General features: G+C 40.8%; 1 protein-coding gene across 1 annotated transcript in view; it reads left to right on the forward strand.

The window, feature by feature from the left end:
* Positions 1 to 25267, forward strand: part of GALNT10 (polypeptide N-acetylgalactosaminyltransferase 10) — a 90052-nt gene that overhangs the window by 19350 nt on the left and 45435 nt on the right. The window contains exons 2-3 of the mRNA XM_054841774.1: positions 22738 to 22840; positions 23700 to 23838. Coding sequence (XP_054697749.1) covers positions 22738 to 22840; positions 23700 to 23838 — 242 coding nt within the window. The remainder of the gene's footprint in view (positions 1 to 22737; positions 22841 to 23699; positions 23839 to 25267) is intronic.

Raw genomic sequence — 25267 nt, forward strand, 5'->3', positions numbered from 1 at the left:
AGAGAGGTGTTTCCTTCAGAGCAGCGTGGGTAAAAAAAGGTTTATTGCTGCTTGCGTTAAAGACATGGCAATAACATAGTTGTGTGACAGTTGCTTCTCTCTGACCCACAAAACAACGTATATTAGGAAGGTGTGGTTGGAGAAGGTTTACATAGTTTTTGGACCCCTTCACTGCAATCTGAAGCGCATATTATGTGTTTATTCAGGGCATTTCCACTTGCAGTATATCATTCTCTGTTCTCTCACTCTGGATCTGGTTGGTGGACTGTACTCAGGGGTGTGGGGTTCTTTGCTCACAGACCATGAGGCTGTGCTGAATATTTGCTACTTAAGTTGGACACGCCTGCCTGCCTGTTGGGCAAGTTGTTTCAGTTGGCTTCAACCTTCCCATACAGGAATGTCTGTTTGGCCCATAGGAACAGCTGAAATAGCTGGTTTTCCAGAATGTTCTGCTTCAGTTGTCTCTAAAGCCAAAGCTACGGAAAGCTTTTTAACACAGTAATTTGGCGTGAGCAAATGCAAAGTTAGGCAAAGCACGTGTAGCTGGTGGCAGCTGAAGGCTTGTATAGAAGCGGTCCATAAAGGAAGGGAGAGGCTTGCCAGCGTGCCCTATGAGCAGCTGGTTGCATGCACAGTGGTGACACTTTGCCCTTGTTGTATTGCTGGGAGCGAGTCCGCAGCCCTGTAAGTCTCAGCTATACCTGTGATCCAAGTTGTTGTGCTTCTCCAGCCAGTGTTTGTGTACCTTATATCTATGCTTATTTATATAGCTCAAGAACCTTTGGAGCAGGAAAACACTATCACTTTGTTTGAATGACTTTTGTTTGGAGGGAATGGAAGACCTGGGTCAAAATTGAGTTTCTGACTGGATTAAAATCTCTGCTCTCATTCACTTCATTTAAAGTAGTAAGCTGCTGTTTATCTGAGATGGAGTTTAAATTTAAAAACCACAATGTAAATTGCTCAGGAAGGGATATCATTTTGTGTACCCACAGTGGTGGTTTCCTGTGATTGTTTTATCCAGGTTACTTATTTCTAGGTGGAGGAGTGAAGGGAGGTATTCTGGGCATGGCAAATTTATGATAACTTCTGAACCTTACACCTCTTACCAGAAAGATTTTGGATGTTTGACTGGTACAATCAAAACCAGCTGGCTTATGGGAATTTGAAGGGGGTTTTTTTAAAGCATTTTTTAAAAAACCCAAGAAGTCCAATTAGTAGAATTCAATTCATAGGAGTTTAAAAATTAATGGTAAGTTACCTTATAAAATATAGATCACTTGAGACTGAACTAAGAGCAGGCATATGGGTTTGATTTTTTTTTTTCTTCAAACACTGGCATGGTACTGAGGCCAGACAACTTTATTTTCCTGATGCATTATAACCAGCTGCAGATGTTTTAGACATTATCGCTTCTAAATGGGCTTTGACAAATGTCTCCTGAAAGCCAGCAGCTCTAAGTATTACATGCAGTCTATTCTGAGGAAATGTTGAAAATAAAGTTTTAGGAATTAAACGTTCAATGTCTGACTCAAGAAAATTTACTTTCTGTCCCTGTCAGGGGATTTGCTAGCTGAAAACATTCTTTTGCAAGACGTGCACAGATGTTAGGACACATACAGAGACTGGAATAAATATAGCCATGGATGGTCTTGCATGATATGTTATTTACTGGCCCTCTATTGCTAATACTGAAAGGTGGATGCTTGTTTGAAAGGGTACTTTGACATATATCTAAATGCTGAATTGAAATTTATAACAAGTATGCAACTTTTCAGCATTAAGGCAAAAAAAAAATTGAAGTATGTATTTGAACATACGGAAATGTGGTTTGTGCATCAGTGACAACAGCATGGCCCTTTACTACAGAGACCTTTGTGATAGTTCAGTTACTCTGTAAAGGATTAAAGAACTTTAAACGAAGATCTTTTTGTGCTTTTTGTCTTTGCTGCATAGCTTTGAATTGAATGCTTGCCCAGAAGGGCATCTTCATATATGTATGTGTGTATGTATGTATTAGAATATGTTGCTTGCATGTTCAAATGTATGGCTTTGAAGTGGGGGACTATATGATTATTGTCATGGTAATTGCATCAGGTGTCCTTGATTTCCAAAATTGAGACAGCTTGATTCATCACTACATAAACCATTCACTCATTTTTCCATACCCTGAGAGAGGTTGGGAAAATATCTGTGCTTTGCTGTAGACACCTCCTTAAAATGTGATTCAGCGTGCAGCACCCTGAGTTCTCAGTTTGGTCACTGCAGGAGAGAGAGGAGGCTGTGCACCTAAAGGCTGAATGCTCAAAACTAGGTAGTGGAAGTACCCCCTTAGGCAGGGATGTGCCAAACAGGCAATACATCTGATAAGAATTGTTTATATGTTAGCAGTTTGTCAAGTAATGGTAGTTCTAACAGTTTGAAATTGTTGGGGGGTTTGCCAAAAATCTTTATAGAGAGTTTTAAAGGGAAATGGGGATTACTTACGTGTTATTGATAGCTTTTTGGTAAAATCGGACCTTTTTTGGTAAAAAGGTATTTCAGAACAAGATATATACCTTTGTATATAAAGGTTAACGATGCATCTAGTTTGTACCATACCAGGTAACCAAAGGGAATATCCTTGCCTGTCTGTGTTACCCCTAAAGAGCCTTCGTCCAGCTTTGGACCAGTTTAATATAAGCCAGCTTGTGTTCATTGAAATCCCTAGAGTCTGCCTGGCACTGTGGAGCAATTCCAAGAGAAGATTAGAGATGGCAAGCATCAATGGGTAACTACTTGAGCAGGGACCTGCATGCTTTGCCTGATGGGACATGGCGCGCTGCCCTGCAGCGGGGAGCCGAATCAAGCAAATGCAAGTCTAATGATTTGGATTTTGCTACTGCACATTAGTGTTTAAAACTGCTTAGATATAATCCTCCTAGCAAATCTCTCCATGCTTTGAGATGGCAAACATTCACTGCTGCACACTGATTTTTTTTAAGTATGAACTGGTTATACTGAATTATTGTGCAGCTGAACAAAGGCACTCACTGATGCCTGTCAAAGAGAAGTTTTCGTGTCTGATTCTGTTTGTACAGGAGCATAAAATGGTTCTTTGTATCGATGGGCTATAACAAATGAAACATTCAGCCAAAGGTTGATTTTGATACTTCTCAGTTGTGTAGTGACTCTGGAAAATGTATATATCAAATACTTGGGGGGGGGGTGGGGGGGGGGGGGCGGTGATTCTACTAAGTTGTTGTAGAGTTACTGGTTGCATGTGTTTAGTTGAACATGTTTTCTTGTCTTACAAATTATTGTTAAGAAAGTTTGTTGAAGATTGCTGTTCATAGTAAGAGTATTTTCTTAGTCATTGCTCACCTGAGCCACAAAGAAGTTTTTTTCCCCAGACACCCAGGATGTTTCCACTACCGCTACAGCTTGCTCTGATTTCTTGTCATGACTTCTTCAGAAAAATCTCGAAGATATTATGTGCCCCTCAGCTGCAGCCATCTTAACGTACTTAATGCTCAGAGGTTCCGTTCTCTGTACTGTGTATGGAGCCCAAAGTCCTTGCATTTCTGATTAGAAGACAAGCCACAGTTCATTTTCTGAGACATCAATCAAAAGAATGCAGGATTTTTATGCAGCACTCGAAAGATTGATCTGAATACCTGGAAGTCTGTAGTAGCTATGAACTTTGGCTTGCATCTTACAAGGAAAAGAAAATGATCCTACCTTTAATGGAAAGTAGCAGAAAGTTGGCTTCTATTTAACTTTAAGGAATTTGGGGTGGTTTCTCCTCCCTGTGGTCGAAGTGGAATATCTTGGCTTTTCCAAAACAACTGCTGCTTTTTGAAAATACGCTTAAAGAAATTGTGGAGGTTTAAGTATTTGATTTTCCCACATCACCACCCTGTACTATAGTTTCTTCATACCTTCCCTTCTTGGATAAACTGTTTAGCTTACTGTAATGAGAGCTGCTACATAAATTGTTCCAGACAGACTAGTTCTTACTGAGAATGAAGGATTAAGTGATGAAGGCTTTTAACTACATGAGCATTGGGGGGTTTTTTGCATGCAGTGATCTTTCTGAAGCTTGCAAAGGAGATTACTTTAACAGACTGGTGTTGCAGTGGAGTCATTGTTTAATCAGGATCTTCTTTGGCTGTCACCGAGATTAAAATGTTAGCATGGGCTTGATGCAGTTCTGAAAACTAAAGCAAGTGCCTGGTTCAAGTTTTATATGGGGAAGGTGGTTTAAATTGCAGCAACCAATTAGATTCACCTGTCTGGAGATATTAATAAGCAACCAAAAATGTGTTGAATTTCCCACCTACTAGTAAGCATTTATTGATTCCTTTAAGGCTGGCACTGAGGTTCCCCTTTTTTTTTTTTTTTTTACATAAGTAGCTTTCTATTTTGAAAGGTCTTTAACCTCTGTAGTTCAGTAAGCCTGAAGGTTGGGGGAGAGTGGAGATCAATGCGTGTTCTGTATAAGGGGGTATGACAGTGTGAATTTGAGTTTGAGTGGTAGAGATAGAAAGACGAATAGTATATTAATTGCTTGAATATGCTCTCCTGCCTGACAAATAGTGATCCAGTAACCAAACAGTGTGTGCTACAGAAGGCTTTGACACGAGTTGTCTCAGCCATAGAGGTGATCTGATGCTCATTTTGCAGTTTACTTCCCCCTCCATTGTGCTGGTATGGCTCTGGATGGGGACCTACTGTAAACTAGATTGATGAGATGAGCTGGATTTGAAACAAGAGAAGAGCCTTTTAACCGAGCTTAGCTCCCAAAGATGATGAGTATAGCATAGCGGTGTAATTCAGCAAACTGTTTTTGCTGAGGTGTGTAGAGGAAAGAGGCAAGGATTTACTTCAGACTGTGGACAAAAGTGTCAGGATCTATCAGTCTAAGATTAGTTTTGCTTCAAAGTACATAGCAACCTTGATTTTGTTTTGTTATGAAAATTGAAAGTAATTCTGCTAAATTGCATGCATTAAGAATCTTATTTTTTACTTTTGGCATGATTGACATCTCATCCTTACAGTAAGTGTTATGGTCCTTCCTCCTCCTAATGTAATTTGTGAAAATCCAGTCCTACGTAGGCTGCTTCTGAGCAGCTGTCCTAAATGGGATTACTGAAATGTTGACATTTATCTGAGCTTTTTACTTTTATAATTCATAATAGCCAACTGCTCTGGCTTATGCTTTTTGGGATGGTGAACTTGTCTTGCCTCTTTGCCCAGTGGAAATACATAAATATTTCCTAATCTGGGAGCATCATATGAACACTTAAATCTTGAAGTCTCTTTGCTTGTTACTTAAAGTTTCAAGAGATGTTCTTAGAAGTAAAAAGGACTAGTTCACTTAACATGTGGCCTCTAAAGTATTTTATAACATGAGACATGGGAAAATAGGTCTAGTTGAAGGCATCTGTGAAGTGATACTGGAGACAAGTAAAAGCTTGAGGAGAGGTGAAAGTATTTCATTGCTCTGTATGCACGTTGAAGTGAATTTAGATGCATCTGAAAGACCACTCTATTGCTATGCAATACCAAGGCTGACTTTTAGTATGTGTTATATATGAATTATGAAGTGATCTGAGTCCATATTCAGTGTGCATCTCTTAATAGCATAAAATTATTCAAAGTTGAGTTGTTTCCTAGCATTAAATGCCTGGCATATTTATAGATTCTCTTGCCTTTCAGGCAAAGGTGGTAACTTTCACATGTAGCATTTTACTTGCATTTTATATTGCCTTAAAATATGTAGCTTGTCTCCTAGCAGTCTTGCATGTGCTGACATCCAAAGCTAGAACTGTATCTATTTAATGGATTTAGTTTGGGATTCTTGGACAAAAAAAGCTTGCCATGTAGCATCATTTTCCGTGATCTTATGGGGAGAGATTGCTCACAGGTTTAGGTGTGGCTGACTTTGGGCTGAATCATCTATCTACTTTTTTACTGCTAGTTTTGATAATCAGCATGGTGTTTTGTTTTGGTTTTTTTTTTTTCCTGAAGCTTGATAACCAGCCTTCCTCTTGCAGTTCCACTTTTACTTAAAAAGTCATCTTTCTTACCACAGCCTTTATCTTCCATGCATCTTTTCCCTAAGAGTAGCACTGCGGAGATGACGTTTTCCACAACAGGTTAGTTGATTAAATGTTATGACAAATTACAGCTACTTGAAAGCAGTTGCTGTTGTCTTTAATTTTACAGTGTCAGGTTACTCTGTTTTAAGTAAGTGCCAAAACTCTCCATCTCCCTTTTGTAGAGGTCACTATACGTGGCTGACCTGTAAACGTGTCATCCCCGTGTGTCCTCTCCTTTGTGGCGGCGAGAACAGATGTTGCTGCCTACCAAAAGATGCTTCAGGCACTTGCTGCAGGAGATGGTCACCAGGCTGTCAAAAGCAATCTTTATGGGCAGGCTGGTCTTTCACAAGGAGATGTGTTTACAGAGCATGAAATTAACATTTTTGCACAGAGGCAAATAATTGCTTACAACGGAGGCTTTAGTGGCAGATTTGAAGCTCGAATGATTATTAGTAAGGTCAGATGGAGCACACAGTGATGTCCACCTCCTGAGCAAAGTCATTCAGGACTTTTTAGCTGTTCATTTATGCTGAAAGGTTTTACGATGTTGTAATGTTCATGCCTTGAGCTTGTCACTTTTGATAAAAACTTGTAATAAGCTGCGTTGCTGTATCTGTATATGTGGTATGATTCCTTCAAAATCATTCTTGAATGGAAAATTATTTTTTGACTTGCAGAAAAAGGGGCGAAACCCCTTTCCCATTATCTTAGTCTTGAGTTGTTATCTAGTAGTACCCTAGCAATGGCAGGGTTTTTAAGAGACTTTGCAGGAAGTGCCTGTGAAACAGGTCTTTGTCCCAGTCAAAAGGGATCTCTGAAAGCTTTTTGTGGTCAGGAGATGGGGCTAAAGGGCCAATAGGTCTCGGATGATGTTGGCCACCCTAAGCTGCTGTGGTTAATGCTCTCACTCATCAGGTCAGGGCTTTTTCTTGAGCAGTGATGAAAAACTGTTTCCGAAGAATGGATATTGGCAAAATTAATCAGATTGATTCCTCACGTATGACACGGATCAAGTCTTGAACTTCAGTCTTTTACGGTAATAAGACCAGTTCATCATCACTAATTGCATCTCTTCATTCCCAGTTTCCTCAGCCTGCTTACTCCCTCAAGGTGACTTCCCCACTCAACAGATGTGCATGTCTGACAGAACATGTAAAAACCACTGAGCTTGAAGTAGATGAACTTTTTGTAAAGGAAATTCTGTCCCATTGCAATTAACCACATCACGGAATTTAGTAGGTCTGACTAATGTTAAATGTGTCTACTTAAGTAGCTTTTCCTCTCTGCACGCCACAGTTGTAAATGGTGCTTAAGGCTTGGAGCACTCCATTTTCAAAATGTTCGTGCTTCTTTGGGAAGGGGGGAAAAAGGTAATCAACATCACAAAGGCCATTCAGAAAATCTTTTTAAAATGCTGCATGTTACACCCATGATCTTCCCGTTGCTTTTCTGTAGGACAGCATTCTTTGGTGGCGGTGGGACTTATTGCTTATTTCATGTTGTGCTGAACAGCCCTAACCACAACACCTTTCAGTAGTTACCCTTGTCTGTACTGAAAGCCAGTGCACGTAGCTCTTAAAAGGAACATCACCTGAATACTCCCTGGAACAACTGTCCTCATGTTCTGGGAACACCCAAAATCTAGGATACAGGATATGTCTCACTCCCTGCTCCTATTAAAAGAAGGCTTTAAAATAGTTTAAGCTACTTCTCTACAAGACTAAACAGAGACTCACATTCAAAATTCCTCCAAAGAGGTGAAACAGAGCTCAGTGTTTCTGCGTGCTTTGTGTAAGCTGTGCAGTAGCACTGCTTTGCCAGCACTGTTTTTGCCATGAGGTGTTACACCATAAATTTTCAGAGGACACAAGAGAGATCGTGCATACAATGAATTACTCGGATGCTCTGTAACAAGACCTGCTAATAGCCTACCCTCTTTGAAACAGTCCTAGCAATGTGAACTTTTTTTTGCCTGTTTAATAAGACTTGGTAAAACAAACACCTAACCAAATGCAAGGAGTTCGTATCGGTCATCCTCTGGTGTATCTTATGTACAACCATGCATTTTATTTATGGATTTTTCTTTTTTTGTCAATGTTTAAACAGTATTCTTTAATATGAAGACTCATAAAATACTAGATATAATGTGTTCAAGTCAAATTGGGTACTTTATTCTGGTACGACAAGCTTCAAAAGCTCTATTTCAGAGAATGTCCTGCCATGCAGCAATTTTTCTCAATCCCATGGAGCTTCATTATAGCGAGGTCAGACTATGCGCCTTAGAGAAGAGAATTTATATTTTATCATAGGGCTAACTGCTATGCTCTTGTAATGACCCTGAAGGACAGTAAATGCTCCAAATAATTCAGTTTATTTGGAATATAGTTCTACTGTGCTACAGGAGCTAGAGTAGATCTAGCAAAGTAGAAAATGTTTTAGTATCTTTTAATGTGATTCCTACTGGATGGTTGTGAGACTGTTAAGCTGCCATAGTCCTCACTTATTTTAAACTTCCAGAAAGTGGACAGTGAAGATTGCTGGGATTCAATGTTTTCAGTGTACTGTCAAGGGAGAGACCTCCCTGAAGACTCTTGTGGTAAAATAAGATTCCTCAAAGTCTAATTGCCTCTTGGCCCAAGATGGAACATACTAGTTTCTCATGCAGTTGAAATGCCTCCTCCATAATTTCCTGTGTTGTACTTTTAATTTCATGTCTTTCCATTTTCTTCTTTGTAGCAGTGTGGAAAAGTGTGAGGACTACTTGTAATACTTGCCCCTCCTTTCTGCCCAGTCACCTCTGCCCTAGTCAGTTACTGCGCATTTTTCTGTGTATGATGTTTCTGTAAATATCTCAGAGTGAAACTTGCTTTTTTCTAACAGTAGGACATGGATTCATACAGTCTGTGATCTGTCATCACCCAGAAATGATAAAACAGCTGCTGATCAGCTGCATCAGAAGTCACTCAAGTCTTGTGTTTGTACAGTTAATGCCTTCTTTACTCACCTTTTGAATTGTATCCGTTATTTTTTATGCTTTCTTCTATCAGGACTGCTTTTGAATTTTAATCTTGTTCTCCACTTAGCTGGCAACATCAGCAGATTTAACAAGCATGCTTTTCATTCCAGTATTGAAATCGATAGATAATTTTACAGGGTCTGGAAGGATTCTGATAAAGATCGTTTTGACACATGACCTGAATGTTTGCATCAAAATGTGTAAGTTTTGATTAGATTAGAGTGAATTCCCACTTGAATATTAACAATAACAAGACTTGGTATACTCAGGTTGGCGTCAGTGAGTGGAGTGATGCATCTCTTCTCTCTCCTGTCTACCCAGTTCTTAGCTGTCCCAGAAAGAAGCTGCTTGTTTCTTAGTTTTCAATCCTGACGCTGCTGTAGTTAGTAGCAGTTTGTCACTCTTAAGGTGACACCTAAAAGTGATTTGTCACCTTTTAGGCATGTACAATGTTTTGGTATCTGCATTCCCAGCCCTGCTCTTCCTCAATTCCCTAGGAGTGTTTGTCATCTTTCAGTTCTTGGAAATCTCATCTGTCTTCCACAGGCACTTGGACATAATGAGACTGTCAAGCAGCTTCTTCCCTGACCCAATCAATTTATCTTACCAGTTTCTATTTTTTTCTCTGTTCTGCCCTCTTGCTATGCTGGCACTATGAGTGATCTGGTAGTTTCTTGCCATATTACAACTTGCAGCTGCCCATGTCAAGTGGTGATCACTACTAGAGAGCTTCTCTAGGAGGGACCACCATACCTACGCAGGATCTAGCCTCTAGATTCAACATTTCAGCGTAGATTACTTGATCCTTTCCTGGCCTTGGGTCAGCCTCATCTCAGCCCAGGGTGAAGGCGTGGACAATTAAAAGCCTTGGGATGGCATAAAGATGCGTGGCGTGAACTTCATGCTGTATTCAGAAGGGGTAGAAGCAGACCTCTTGAGCAACTTGCATAGGAGAGAAGTATTAAAGCTGGGAAGTGTGATCAGATGGCACATGCAGTACACACGAGTACTGCAGGGAGTTCTGCCAATGCTTTCCTTGTGGAGGGAGGAGTGGCGAAAGGATGGTAGACGCTCTCTTGATGGGTGTGCGTACTTGGCACTTCAGCTTTTAACTGGTGAGAAGTGTCTATCTGTTATTGTAAATGCAATTTATTTTTAAGGTGCCCAGAACTTTGCATGGGATAACCTTCCCCATATGGTTCCATGGTGGGGTTTTAGTCCTTGATCTTGTGATGTGCATGTTCTGCAAGTCATCTTTGCAACTCATCAGTGGTGACTTGGTTTCCTAGAAGAGATTGAAGACTGAAGTTGGGATTTTTGTGCTCGGCTTTTTCTTCCCAGTGGAATAATGCAGCTTGTGCCTGGACTCAAGGAGCGGCTCGTGCTTCCTGATGAGAAGAACTGCTTACAGGAACACCGTAACGGTACAAGAGTCTCCTACGGCTCTTACCCAGCTGCTCTGCACTGCAGTGTACAGCAGGACTGCTCCTCACCGTTGAGGGCAGTAATTCTGTGTGCTGCCTTCTGTACAAGGAGAATCTGGAGATGCAAACAAAGCACAAGTACATCAAATAAACTGACAGCATAAACAAGGGGAAATTGGAGATAGCATGGCTCAAATGTTTTTGAGTAACTGGGGTAATAGCAGTAAGTTTGATTTTGAGAGGAGTGAGATTAATCCTGGCATAGATTTGTGTGCTTGCTGTTGCTGGGTGCAATGTACTAGTTGTCTGAGCAGCAGTTAAATAACTTCTTGGGAAGAAGAGAGGTGTTAAATGTTGCTTTTTAGTGCTGATGTTTTCAGTTTAACATAGCACTGTCAAGAAGCATCAAGTCTGCCAGGAAGTTGGTAGAGAATTTACTTTAAAATCCTTAAAATAGCTACAAGGAAAATAGTGGTATTCTGTTGCTGAAAACCAGAAAAATGTGGGTTTGCTGCATTGCTGCTAACAAAAAGCTGTGCTAAGATGGATACTAACAGTGTGAATCAGGAAGAAAAGCAAAAGGTAGGCTCCTTCAGAGCACCACCTGAAGTAATAGTAAATGTTTAATTGAAAACAATTATTTTTATTTTTTTCATAAACCAAAGCTGTGACAGTGATTGTTTTGGGTACTGTTGGTGGCTTAGTGAGTGGAAGGCGAGTGAGCAGTGTCAGCACTGAAGGTATGGAGTGAAGAGTGTGGAAAATAAAATAGAAAAATGCTTGTGATTCTCATTGCTTTATTTGAGTTAGCAGGAACTGCTTTGTTCAAGTGATGTTTAAGTATTACATGAGCATGGTATTGTTCCTGGTAGCAGGAGATAGATAACTTGGGGGGGAAAAGTAGTCTCTGAAAATACCTGTAAGCATCTTGATGTCTTAAGTTCTCCTTAGAATCCTTTTGGCCTGGGTCTTTATTCAGCAGGGGAGGGGTGTGGGGGGGGGTCCTGTCACCCAGCCACGCTTCCAGAGACAGTTTATTGTTAGACTGCAGCTGTGATCCGCTGAGCAAGATGAGCTGGTGTAGTGTGTCCGGGGATTATTTCCTGTACTAGCAGGTGAATGCCACTGGTAGGTGATTTGACATCTTCTGGTTTGGGGTCTGACTTTTTGGCAGATGAGGTGGTCGTTCTCGGTTAGATTGTGCCTCCTTTTGAATTTCTGATAGGAGATATTTCTATAATTTTGTGTGTAACTCCTAATGATGGATAAGGGCTCAAGAAAAAAGCTAAAATACAGATTTTTATTTTTTCCCCAAGTATCTTTCAAAATTCATTAGGGAAAAAGCAATTTATAAGCTTGATATGCGGCTTGCTATGAGAAGCACTCTGTCTGCTGACATAAACCACAAAATCTCAGTACCTGGCACACAACTAAATGGGAATTATGTTTCTCATTCCAGTTTTTGAGTCATATGTCACATAGTTTTGTTTGGATTGAATGTAGTTTTCAATAGCAGTAAATGTTGGGGTATTTTTACCTTTTTGGAGCCTTTCAGAACAGTGGCATTAACTTTTCTGAATCCAGTGTACTCTGCATGCTGACAAATCTTTTGCCCCCCACCAGGGCATCAAACTTCTGTAATGTGCCCTTGAATTTTGCTTGCAAAAGTTTGGCATCAGCCCAGTTTCTGTGAAGAAAGGTAAATACCTGATCTACGCTGCCAGCTGTTGCGAAGACTGCCACAGCTCTGCAAGGCTTATGGATACCTTGCAGTGCTCTACTTGCTTTTCCGGGCAAAATCCAGCTCACTTCTGCTTACTGTTATGAACTATCACTGTTGGCAAGCTTTCAAACTGCCTTGCTCATCTTACCTCAGGAAACATGTTTTAATGCAGTCTCTTGTCTTACTTGTGCCTTTCTCTATCGCAAAGTACAAGGCATCCTGGTTGTATAGTTTGCACATTGGTAAGTCCCAAAATTGAATGGTTTTCTCTTGATTTGACTGTCTCTATGAAAAATACTTAGACTACTTTCTTTGGGTGTCTAGCAGGTAGGTTTTGTCCTGTCCTTGCTTCAAAGATTGTTGGAGCATTAGCAACCATCTCTTTGGTTTGTTTCTTTTATACCAGCTTATAGCAGGAGTTGTACCAGAGTTTCCCAAGGACCCAGTGCCCATCCAAGTAGATGACTATTGTTATAGTTCTTTCATCATTCAAACAGTTACAAGTGCTGTAACTTTTTTTGTAAACTGAACAAAATCAAATTTGGGGTTACACGTTTGCCAGGTCCACCTACGTGCAGCACCAAGCCCAGTTGTAATTTTGTATTGGTTCTCTGAGTGCTGTGAATTTCACTGCTGTGTAGTATTTCTGTGTTGAGGATATATGGGATGTTTGTTGTGGTGTGTCTTTAATGAGATTTCTGCTAGTATGATATATGGTTTGATTCTCTGCTAGTATTCAAAATATTTGGAAGTTGTGTTCATCTGAGCAGTCCTTGATTGGCTTAACATTCCTATAATCTGATCAGGAGTTTATAGCTCAAGTACAGGGAATTCATGGAAATGATGGAATTAATAGGTTTGTGTCCTGCATTTTTATTAAGTCTTAATGCAGATTATTCAAGTGTTTCTGCATATGCAGCATAATTTAACTGGTAAGTCAGATTTCAGAAACAGTGCTCTGAAGTGTGTCTTTATAGGAAACCACTACAGCTTGTGTGCCGTTTGCTCCTGTTAAATGGAGCGTGGATATATGCAGACATCTGGAGGGTTCTGCTTCAAATGTCCGTTTCTCAAATTGATCTCCAAACCAGCTTGTTCACTCTTCTTTCTTCCTTTGACTATAAAGCTTCTTGTATTTAAAACAGCTTCAGATAGCACTAAATGCTGCGAACGACAAAGTACATCTCTGTGGATTTCATACCCATAGCTTCTGCCAGAAGTTGCAGTCAAGAACCAGCTCTTGGACACATGATAAAATACGTGCATGTTGGTTCCTTGGGAGAGCTCACCTAGTTTTAAGTTTCTAGAAAGCATGTAAAGCAGGAAGGGAAGGTGGGAGGGGTGGGAAGTCTTTCATCCCATTTGGAATGGCAATTCAGAGATGACTTTTGCCTACATCTTTGTCCGTCGTGTATTTGCTGTCAAAGCCCCTCCTGGCTGTCGTACCTCGCGCAGGGTGAGTAATGGTTTGTGTCTCCCGTCTTGACTGGAGGGTAGCCCAGGGAGTGACATCTTGTTTGGGAATTTTATAACGTGTTGCTGTATGTTAAAACAAGGTCAGAGAATTGTGCTTATTGCTTGAGGGGGAATATGAGGAGGTTTCTGATGCAACTTAATGCCTGCAGGAGCTTATTCCACAGCTTTGAGCAGATCCCTGAGACATGCTACTATGTGGGAAATTGAGCATTTCTGTAGATGGGAAGGGCTGTAAGCGTTTCAGTGGACAGAAGAGATGAGAAAGGTGTTGTGGGCAAATTAAAGCAACAAGTCTTGTTCTGAAGTCTAAAACTAGGCCAGCTGGGGTTTTAACAGCTGAAAGAAAAGTCTAAGAGTGAAACTGCTGTGCTATCACAAGGTGTGCTAAAAGCCGGGGAAGAACTCGCTGCTTGGTGCTCTGCGCTGACTTTGGAAAGGTGCTGTGCATTTGGAGGCCTGGATTGAATTAGTCAAACAGTAAGTTTAGAACAGCAAACACTGCAAGACCGTAATATTATTTCTAAGGGGAAGTGAAGAACAGAGTGTAAGGTGTTTGGTAGAGATCGATGACTAAGCTAGATATCATATCGCTGTCCTCAGCGGCTGTCTTTAGACTTTAATTGGCTGATGAACCAGGACTTTTTGCTAGATAAAATTTGGTTTATGCTAAGGGATTTTTCAGCAATTGAGGTTGAATAAAACTTGTTAAGAAATTTAAAGAGGGAGGGGGGAAGTTTCAGTTCAAGTGAGTACTGTTCTAGCACTTTATACAAAAAGCTTTGCATTAAAAAGTAGTCAGCTAAAATTGGGTAATGCTTAAGCAGTAGGCTGTCCTGTCCAAGAAGGAGCTGCATACCTGGTGTTTTGCAAGGAACATATTTCTTTCGTATCTCTACAAGCAGTTACCGAGTGTCCCTGGGTGTTCTGCAGAAAAGGCTCTGCTTTGTGTCTGTCACACTGATCCATTCGGCTGGGTCTGGTCCAGCTGTGGTTTAGTTAGCTGACAGGGGGTGAGGGCTGATCCAGGAGTGCCCACAGTATTTGTGTCTCTACTTTCTGAAGGAAGCAGGCAGGTTATTTCCATACCCCAAAGTATAGCTTTCTCAAAAGCACAAATCTGAACATGTGGATTTCAATATTACTGGTGTTTCAGGTGGGAAAGAGGAGCGTGATGGCCAAATAGTAGCATCCTGCAGGAAATTTCGGTCTGGTTTGAACCTGTTGCTTGGATCTGAGTCACAACGCAGCTGTGAAGATGTACTTGGCTTTTTTGTCTTTGAAAACATTAAATCATTCCACATGATGTGCTGCCATTTAGTCCTGTGTTGCCTTTTAATAGTTCCTGAAATGTTGAAGGTATGGATTATGTTAATGTAGCTTTTAAATTTTTGATGGACTGAAATAGCTTCAAAAATTAACCTTTTGAAAACACTTGGGTAGATTGCACGACAGGCTTTTAGCAGATTTCTTTTTCTAGTAGTATGCTATCTCCTGTTCCAGTAAATGAAGAGCTTTGAGGTTATGCTCAGCTTCTGACCCAGAGTGAATGCCTCCAGCTGATGTTGGAGATACTTTTATTTTTCATTAGATCATTTGAAAATCTCAGCTGTTTTCATGCCAGTACAAAGGATGGAGGCTGTTTGTGCTGCGTGGGTGTTGTACCAATTTGTTGTTCAACACATGCTAATAGATCTCTGACAAACCAAAAAAGAATTTGATTTCTTCATGGTGCAGTAAGACTTGATACCTATTTATGAAAGAGTTACCTACATTTAGCGTGGATGGTCCCACAATCGTTAAAACCTGGACTTCTCGCTGCAGTGAGAGGGAGGATTCATCCTGGTTTCTGCCAGACCTGGTTTCTTGCACATTTCTTGCCTTCCGAAACCCCTTGGATACTCTAGGTTTTGGAAGGCTGAAGAGGAGCTGCCTATAGAAGTTTCTTATTTCTGCTTTGCTGTGGCACACGTCGTGACAACTGGGTTGTACCCAAAGCGCACGCTCTTGAGTCTTCCACTGAATTCACCTAATAGGTGAGGAATGGTTTCTATTTGCTCTGTCTTTTCCTGTTGTTTTTCTGGATTGTTTTGTCATCTTTGGCATCTTGCTGTAGCATATAAATGCAGGATATACTTGCTGAGGTGCTGGGATAAATGAAGAGACTTGGGATAGAACAGGTGGCCCCCTTTAGTACTATCTCCAAAGATCATAGCTTCTTGGGTCTGATCATGGCTCCTTGGCTTAAAAAAAAAAAAAGTTTGAATAGGGTTTGAGATCTGTACAGCATTGATTAGCATATGCACTTCAGCAAGTCTTTTTTCCTTGTGTACAGGAAACTCTTGGCTTATGTCTCCATCCACCCTTCTTTTATTCTGGCTGGAGCCAGGCGCACTAAATAGTGATTAAACAAAAGATTAAAATTCCATTTTTGTGCATTTGGCGTTTGAATGCTGATCAATTGCTTTGGCGACGTGTTAAGTAACAGCATGGTAGACAACAGAAGGGGCTTATTTACAGCAATCTGTCTAAATCCATTTTCAATGTATTGCTTAATATGCCTTTCTACTTTAATTCATTTTCAGTTTTTAAAAAATGAAGGGTGGAAACAGGCAGGAGATTAGCTAAAGATATTGCTGGAGACGTAATCACTCCTTAGTGGTAAACAAATTCCATTTCTTAAGGAAAATAAAATGTGCTTGAGCTGAAATAGAACTTACGGGCTTGCTGTAGGAGTTAATGGATAAAATTCAATGGCTTGTGCACTTACATAGCTTGACTAGATGATCATAATGAACCCTTCATGCTTTGAAATCTCCTTTTTGCATTGCTGTTTACAACTGACCATTTCCAGAAGGAAGAGATTTTTGCAAAATAAGAAGCTAAGGTAAAGCAAAACAGAAAATTGCAAAGGCTATATAGCCTTGCTGACCTGTTTTATAGGGACAGAAATCCAGATCTGTAATGCCAATTTACCCTAACAGCGCAGCACTGATAGCTGCAATGTTCAAACAATGGTCACTGTGTTCCACAGTTAAAATGCAGATAAGGGGTGATGTGTTGATGCAGTTTAGACAAAAATGTTATGCCTCCTGCTATGCAGTTAGAATTAATGAGAAATTAGGGTAAAAGTGGAAATTGACATGAAATACAGCATTACAGGTAAGACATAGCTCCCTGCAAATGAGATGCTTGTTTAATAGTTAAAGCAGTAGTCAGTCCTAGGAAACTTGCTGTGTTTTGCAGATTGCTTGGATATCACAGTCTAGAGCGTCTGTTGAAGGGGTATCATCAAGTTATGTAATTTGCATAATTGAGTCAAATCCCATGCAGCATCCCTGAAGGAAGCCACTAAAAAAAGCAACATTCTGGTCCCTGTGTGCTGTGTCTGGATTTCTAGAGCTCAGACATCTTTTACAAAGAAGAAAAAAAAAAGAAAAGGGAAAAATAAGAAGCTTCTAAAATAATATCGATGTCTGCGACCTGCCCATTTTCATACTGAGAGAGACTTTGAGTGTGTATATGCATATCTTCCCTCTGCCCATGATGGTATGCTGCCCGCAACTTTACACACTGCCTTGCTAATAGCGATGACATGAACATAAAAATTGCAGTTGAGGGAAGGAAGGCAATGTTTTATTGTTCACACTGACTTTTTTTGGTAGTCTGCTGAAATTAAGTTGGTCTTGAAAGTGTGATTCTTAACAAGAAATATGATGCTAATCAGCCTGCCGCAGCTACACCTTCCCTTAGGGGCTGTGCGTGTCGCAGGTGCTGGCAAGGTCACTGAAGCAAAGACACTGATATTAATTTTCTAGCACTGAAAGTCAGTTCAAAATTAATGTTCAGGCGTTATTGACAGAACTTGTTGGTGGCTCACAGCACACTTCTCAGATATGGTGTTTTAATAGTGACCTGCAAAACCAATGCAAGCATTGCGTGTTTGCTTGCAAGGGATGTAGTTAGAAATATTCTGACCTCCTAACATTTACTCAAGTTGAATTAAATTTAATGAAGCATTTCTGAATTGGATTGATGAATGTAACTTCTGTGCCCAAGACCAAAAAAGCTCCAGAATGCAGCATGTCTGCCATGACCATCTGCAGCTATGTCTACCCTTCAAGATTTTAAAAGCCACTTAGAGAGGTATGTCGATCCAAAAGAGATCAATGTCGTGTTTATCTTGTGCAAATCTCGTTTGGCTCTAGTTGTACAGGGTAGTAACATTATGAGCACTGCAGGCAGAGGAACAGATAATGAGTCACCCTACACAGTCCTCATTTTACTTTGCTGGTGCCAAAATGAAGAAAAGCCAGTCCTTGTAAGTCTCCAAGACAGAGAGCTGTACAGGCCCTGTTCCTCAGGACTTAAGGATCAATAACTCTTATTCTGTGTGCCTCCAAAGTCCTACACTCGAGCTCAGAAAGGTTTAAATAACTGATGCGTGTATTCCATATTTTCCCCTCTTGCTTAATCTAAAGTTTACAAATTACTGAAGTTTTTCTCTTGACGTGCGTGGCCTTGATAGGGTTTAGCTTGTACAGCTCAAAGACATTTTCGTGTGTAAATTTATTTGGGATTGAGAGAAGTAACACATCTATCTACTAGACTTTCTGCTGTCCACCTGCCTCATTTGAGCTCTACATAGTACAGTGGCAGTCTCTGTGACTTCTTTTTTCCTTTGTTTAACAGCACTGGAGGATGGTGTGCTACTGCCTGCTTTCACTCAGTATCATAGCGATTAAATTGCTTGCATCAGGTTGTTGCTTGCTCTGAGGGTATTTAAACGCATGTTGCTGAGTCCTCTGAAGAATGACTTGAAGCTGTGTAGAAAATTTACTTCCCTGTTCACATTATCCTGTATGGAGTGCACAAACACAAGGGTGACTCCAGCGCAGAGCCTGGGGGTGCTCACCCTGAGCAGGGATGGCTGTAACTGCTTTTTAATGACTTTTAGGTTGCTGCTTGGCCTGATGAGCATTGGCTGCTTCGGTGGTACAGCTTTGTAATGGCTTGAGATGCCCCTCCTGAATCAGCTGATAGCCCAGTGGTGTGGCTTCCTTCTGGAGGATGCTGGAGGTGTTGGTGTGAATCCCTTGGGGTACACTTTGAACTCATCTCCCATCTCCTGAGGGCTGTTGTGGAGGGCAGCTCAAGATCCATCATCTTAGCATATTTCAGAAGGAGAGCATCCACACAGTTACCTGCAGCAGTGAACGGGTGTCTTTTAAGGGACAATTTCAGACTAGAGTTGAGATGGAAGGTGGGTTCCTCTGCAATTCTGCTTTAAGTTGCCTGAGTCCCAAGGAGTCATGAGATTTAAAACACTCTTACCAGTGTCCTGTTAGGCAGTTTGGATGTCTTTTTGCTGGTGGGTGTCCTTTTTCCTCTTTTTCCCCAGCGTGTCTGACTTCCCCTGGTCACCTGGTAGGGACTTGGCACAGGGTGCTGGGTTACCATGTGCAGAGTGGGTGTCGTGAGGCTCAGAGTTGTACTATTTCTCCTTTTAGATCTAGTCCCTAGACACTGTTACAATGCTCTTCTCTTCAGTGGTGGGTGGATTTCTGGTGTAACTGCTGGGAAGGGGTTTACATATGTTGAATGGCTGCAAATGGCAGAATGGGTAGTGGTGTTGTAAATGATCCTCCTGGTGTGCTTATTCAGTCCAGAGTGCTATAAACAAGAGAGACTTAAAATATTGATGTTTCAGACTTGCCAGTTGTTCCTGTGCCCAGTATGACACTTGTGCTCAAGCTTAGCGCTCAGAAAGTTGGCAAAACTCTCCTGGCAAGGAGACGCTCTGATCTGCGAGAGCTTTCCAGGGCTTTTCCTGGCAGGGGAGTATCCTGGAGAGGAAACTGGCCGGTGAGTAGGCCTGGCAAAGCAGGGATCTTGCAAAACAGAGGCAAAAATTTCACAGAGCAACAGCGTGCTCTGTGGGTTATTTAGTGGGGATGATCAGGCGGGCAGCATGTTGTCTGAATAGTTAGAAACCACTATGGTGGGCCAGACAAGTAGACATGCTGGACTGTTGCAGTAGCACAGGGTGGCTGCTTCATGGTGCTGAAAATTTGATCCATTTTACACCAAAAATAACCAAGCGGCCACTTCTACTGTCTGTCACATAGCTGTCATCCAGACCTGCTCACATTGTGATGTGAGGTAGTGAAAGTCAGGCATAGTTTTCATAAAGTATTTGTGTGAACATTTGGTCGGACAGAGCCACGGGTAGATGCTGGAGCTGGGTTTGCCTGTGCCTCGCCCAGGCCGTGCCCTGGCTCACCACACCCTGAGGAAGCATCTCAAACCATCTCTGCGTGCACCCTCTATGCAAAAGCAGCAGCAACCTCCTGCAGTGCAGCAAACATGAGGTTTCTGACTGGTGTTGGCATATACCCTGTATGTTTTTCAAGATGCTCTTGTGATCACACTGCTGACATCAGTGTCAGATTGACCCAAGGACTAGGTGCACGCTTCATTTTCCCCAGAAGTGCTGTTGTCCACTGCGTTCAGTTTGCGCTCCCAGTGCTTTCTTACATGTTTGGTTCCTGGCTCACACGTTCATCTTGACACTTAGAGGTACTTTCTCATTATCAGCAGGTAGAAATTCACATGAGAACAGTGGTATTTAATGGATGGCTTGAAAACCACAAGGCAGTTTAAGCAATTTAGTTTGATATTTATATCTGATGAGTTCAGGGGTGGTTAGAAGCCCCCCCCAGAAGAGGGGAGAGTGGTTCTTCACCACAGCTCTGCTGCTCTGGAGCTGCGCTTGCCTGTTCCTGCGTGATGGGAATCGGTGAGGCTTTTGCAGTGCCTCTCATGAAACCTCTGTCCCTCAGCAAATGCAAGTCTTCAACACATGTAGTCAGAAGTGAACTGAAGACATTGGATTGCTGGTGGTGATCTTCATTTTATGTTCTCATATGTGCAGAGTGAAATTCAGGAAGGTACACTCCCAGTTTCTGTGTAACTGTCCTTTTCTGGCAGTTGTCTGGTTTTCAGCAGTTATTCACATCCTGTAGTGTGGTCATGCTCTTCCTGTGCCACCCTGAGAATTCCTCTCCCTCCATCTTCCTGCATCATAAATATTTTTCATAGAATATTCTTGTTAGCTCCAGGTAGCACAAGTGGAAGTTCCTTTATACTTGTTCACGTCATGAACCAGCTGCGTGACTGACTTGTCCATCTTGAATGCCCATCAGCTCTTCTTCAGTGAAAATAAAATTAAATTGCAGGGAGCAGGGAGGGGAATGCTCTGAGTATTGATATTAGTTAATTGAAATGTGTAACTGAGTGTCTGGTTTCATGGATGAAACTTGATTTCTGCCAGGTATGTTACCATCTACAAAACGTCTTGTCAGATAGTCGAGAAGCTGAGTATAAATCATTTTATGATCCTTGATTGAAAGGATCTAGAATAATTCAAAATCTCTTACATGGAAAAAAAAAAATCCAAGCCCACAAATAAGTTCTAATAGTTCACAGGCCAGCTTTTAAATCAGACTGAGCTCTATTAGTTTTAGACCACTGGTTTATTATACTTTGGCACGGTAATGCAACCAGCACAACGCAAGGTTTTCATGCAGTTCCTTTGCTAAGAGTTACCATCTGTAACAGAGCAGGCGAAGCAGAGCAGGCACCTGCATTTGGCCGCTCTTGTTCACTTTGACATCTTAGCTGAAACCTGTCTTCACTGATGGCTTTGTAAGCTAATACACAGGGCTCTGAGCTGGAGTGGAAAAGCACCAGCAAGTGTTCCCTTCCTGCTGACTCTTGTAGAAGAGGGGTGATGTGATGGGGATAATCTGCTAAACCTTCACAGTAGGGTTCACCAGAGCTCATCTGTCAAACTGCAGTGAGGTGACCTCCGTCAGGCTGAAGTCTAGTGTCTTGGAATAGCAAGTGAAACGTCCAAATGTCCTATTTTCCCAAGACAAATTTAAGCATGAAAATAAAGAGTTCGTAATTTAACTAGTCAGGCAAATGATGTCTGTGTCCCAGATGCCAAAGATGCCTGATAACCCTGCAAGGTTACTATGCCAACCGTTGCTTTTTGGTGGTTATTTGGTTTGATTGACCCATTAGTGAGACTTTAAACCTCTTGCCCTCCAGGGAGGGAAGCTTTTTTTTTTTCCTTTCTAGGAAGTTCTAGCGTGTGGAGTTCTCTCTGCAGTCACAAGAAATTAAAAGGGAAAAACCTTTAAGTTCTTTGTGTAACTATTTCTGCAATAATAATGCTACAAATGACTTGCACTTATACTCTACCAGCATATTACAACATAATTGAAAACTCATTCTCAGAGAAGATGTTCTCTTCTTGACCCTAAACCCTGCTTAAATATATCATATCTATATTTCCCTTGGATTTGGGGGATGTCAGTGTTTGAGATGTATCATGGTTTTCTTTCCACACACCATAGTCTCTTTGATCCTGAATTCACCCTATCTTTCATTCGCTAACTTGTTCCCAAAGCACTCATTGCTTTTGAATTTCAGGAACAACATCATGAAAAGAGGAGCTCTAATTGGGTTCAGCGCAGGCTCATGCCTTATGTAAAATTTGCTTTTAAGTTGAGCAGCAAGACTTTTAATAAATGACCTTTTAAATCTTATTTTGATTTTATTCAGGTATAGTAGTGTGCTCGTTAATAATGATCCTGCAATAGGTCTCCCATTACAGCTTTATTGTTAATTAAATAGGATGTAAGATGTATTGGATGTTTTCAAAATGAAAATGGGGGGTTTTAATAGATTCCCTGATTAAGAATACTGGTCTGCATACATGATGGTGCCCTGAAAAAAAAAAATAAAAAAATCACTTAACACTATAGATAAAGTACTGTTCTGAGGCAAGCAAAACTGGCTTCCTCCCTCACCCCTTTCAGAGTAAAAACTATTTGTGATGGCCTTACCTTAAGGAGGATATTTAATCTCCCCTTACAGGAAGGGAAGGCTTTTAGGGAAAGGTTTCACATGTTGTCTATTTAATATATCTAATCTTTTGTTTAAAAGGCATCATACGTGAGACAAAAGAAGGACCCTTACTTTGGTGATGGAGAAAGGAAAAAGGACTGGCATAACAAAGAAGCTATAAGGAGGGACTCTGAGCGTGTAGGTATGTAAGATTACTATAAAAATGTTTTAATACAAATTGTAATTTAGTTTATTTGGTAGGCTGAGTGCAGAACAGCATGCTCAACTTCAGGGTCAAGAACGATGTTCTTGCCATGGTGCAACAGTTACTGTGTGTTAATCCCAGTTAAACTCTCTTCCCCCAACTTCACAATAACAATTTTTTCAACCAGGTGAAAATGTTGGTAACATCTTGGTATTTTTAGGATAGGTGCAGTATTGATTTTTAAAAAGTTTACCAAAAAATGTGTGCCTGTACCTCTCCCAAAGGTGGGAGATCCAGAAAGGAAGAGGAGAGATAAGAAAAATGTTCTACATCATAACACTCATGCAAGTTTTATTCCATAGTTCTGGATTTTATCTTGAATCACATAAAAGGGCCCATTTTGAACATCACAGCTTTACACTGGTGTGTCTGCAAGGGCTCTACCTCCTCTGTGCAAGAGCTCAGGTTGTTAAATATACATATCCATCTGTGCTGAAAAACAACAGCGATGAGGTATTCAAACCATATGTATTCTTCCTGCAGTGAAACAAAAAAACATTCTGTAGATCCTCCCCAGCGTTGCCATAGCCCCTTCATCTGTTTCTGATGTTGGAAGGAAGACATTTAACTTCCACAGTTTGCACAGCTGAGTGGTTTGTAGCAAAACTGCTTATGAAATAAAATTGTTATGTTGACATGGTTGACCCAGTGCTAAATATGACATAGAGCACAAAACTAATGAAGGGATTTTTCAAAGGTCTGTAAGATGACTGCTCTCCTTTTGATATATGGATTAGTTTCTGGTCAGTTAAGCACCAATTAGTAGTAATGATGCATGTTTACTTTCTGTCTGTAGGAAATGGAGAACAGGGAAAACCTTACCCAATGACTGACGCAGAGCGAGTGGACCAGGCATACAGGGAAAATGGCTTTAATATCTTTGTGAGTGATAAAATTTCTCTGAATCGTTCCCTTCCAGACATCAGACATCCAAAGTGAGTATATAGCTTGCATTTCTACGAGTGAAAGCCCTAAATTACCACTTCTGCAGGAGTGTGCTCTCTTTTTGTTATTACGGACTCTCATACCTTTGTTCATCAAACATAGTCCTTTCACAGCTGGGTCCTGCTGTCTCCTTATTAAAGGACAGTGTATAGTAATTACAATCGGAAATAGAGGAAACCAAATCTGGGAAACAAGTCCCCTTTTGATTCCAGAAGATTTAAAATTACTGGAAAAGTACAACCCTGCGCAGAAGAGATCTTGAACTTCACCCAGAGGTGGCTCCTTCCTTCACCTCTTGCAACATGACAGCTCAGTTCCTGAGCCCACTGATGTAGCCAACAACTTCTAGCAATTAATAAGGTGGAGCTATTTCTTTCTGTAGTGGAAACTGATGTAAATATTGGACTCGGTTGACAAATGCCCTAAGTGATGACTTTGTCACTAAACACTCTGTCAGTTCTTATGTTGGCTGCTAGCTGGAAATGGCCATGAAATGCTCAGGAGCAGAACAAGATTTGAGTAGCTCCACTCAACTATGTATGAAGAGTTTTGTTAGAAATCCTTCTGATTTATGAATTAGTTTTAGACATCTTCCTCATAAAAACCTCATCAGGGTTTACGAGTAGAAACTAGTTCCAATTGAATGCTGGCTTTTGAGTTCATCTATTTTTGGACATTATTCCTTAGGATGGTGTCAAACTGGATTTTATGCAAGCCAGAAGGAGTTTTTCATTAGCAAAAGTGCTTCACTTAAGTCTTAACCCTTGTTTATACAAAGCAAAGAGGTTTTTAAATATTATCTGTGCAGTTCTTAATCTGAAAGCATTGTTAGACTTTTGAATGAAAGCTTGTTTTGTGTAAAGCCATTTTTATCACAATTTCGTGAATCTGAATTCAACATCTACTTTATTCATTAAATATTATTTCCAGAAGTCGGGCTTTATAATTTGTTAGATGCACATTTGAGAGATTACCTCTTCAGCTGTCACAGCAAACTAATCAAATACACTGGCTTGACACCCTTTCTCAATATATACTCATAAACCAGAGTAGTGAGTATAGCTCCATAAATATTTTAGGCATGCAGCTGAAATGTTTAAACATAGAGATAAATCGGGTAACTGAAGATGCTTGTTGATCAGCCTGTACTCAAGTTCTAGGAAATACAGTTTGAGTTTGCTAACCTAAATTATGCCTGGTTTCCACTTACAGAGGATGCCATGACCTCTGAGAATTTAAACTTCAGACAATGCCAGTATTTCCTCTTCTGAGGATTTAATAATTACCTCATGTTCCCCATTGTTTCCCAAAGTGGCTGACTCCTCATTGATAATCCTGCTCTTTAAACTTTTTTAAAATGTGAAACTTCTAACTCCAGTCCCCAGTGAAAATTAATAAGTGACTGGGTCACCAACACCT

Source organism: Grus americana, chromosome 14 (assembly GCF_028858705.1).
Source record: "Grus americana isolate bGruAme1 chromosome 14, bGruAme1.mat, whole genome shotgun sequence".
Lineage (NCBI taxonomy): Eukaryota > Metazoa > Chordata > Aves > Gruiformes > Gruidae > Grus > Grus americana.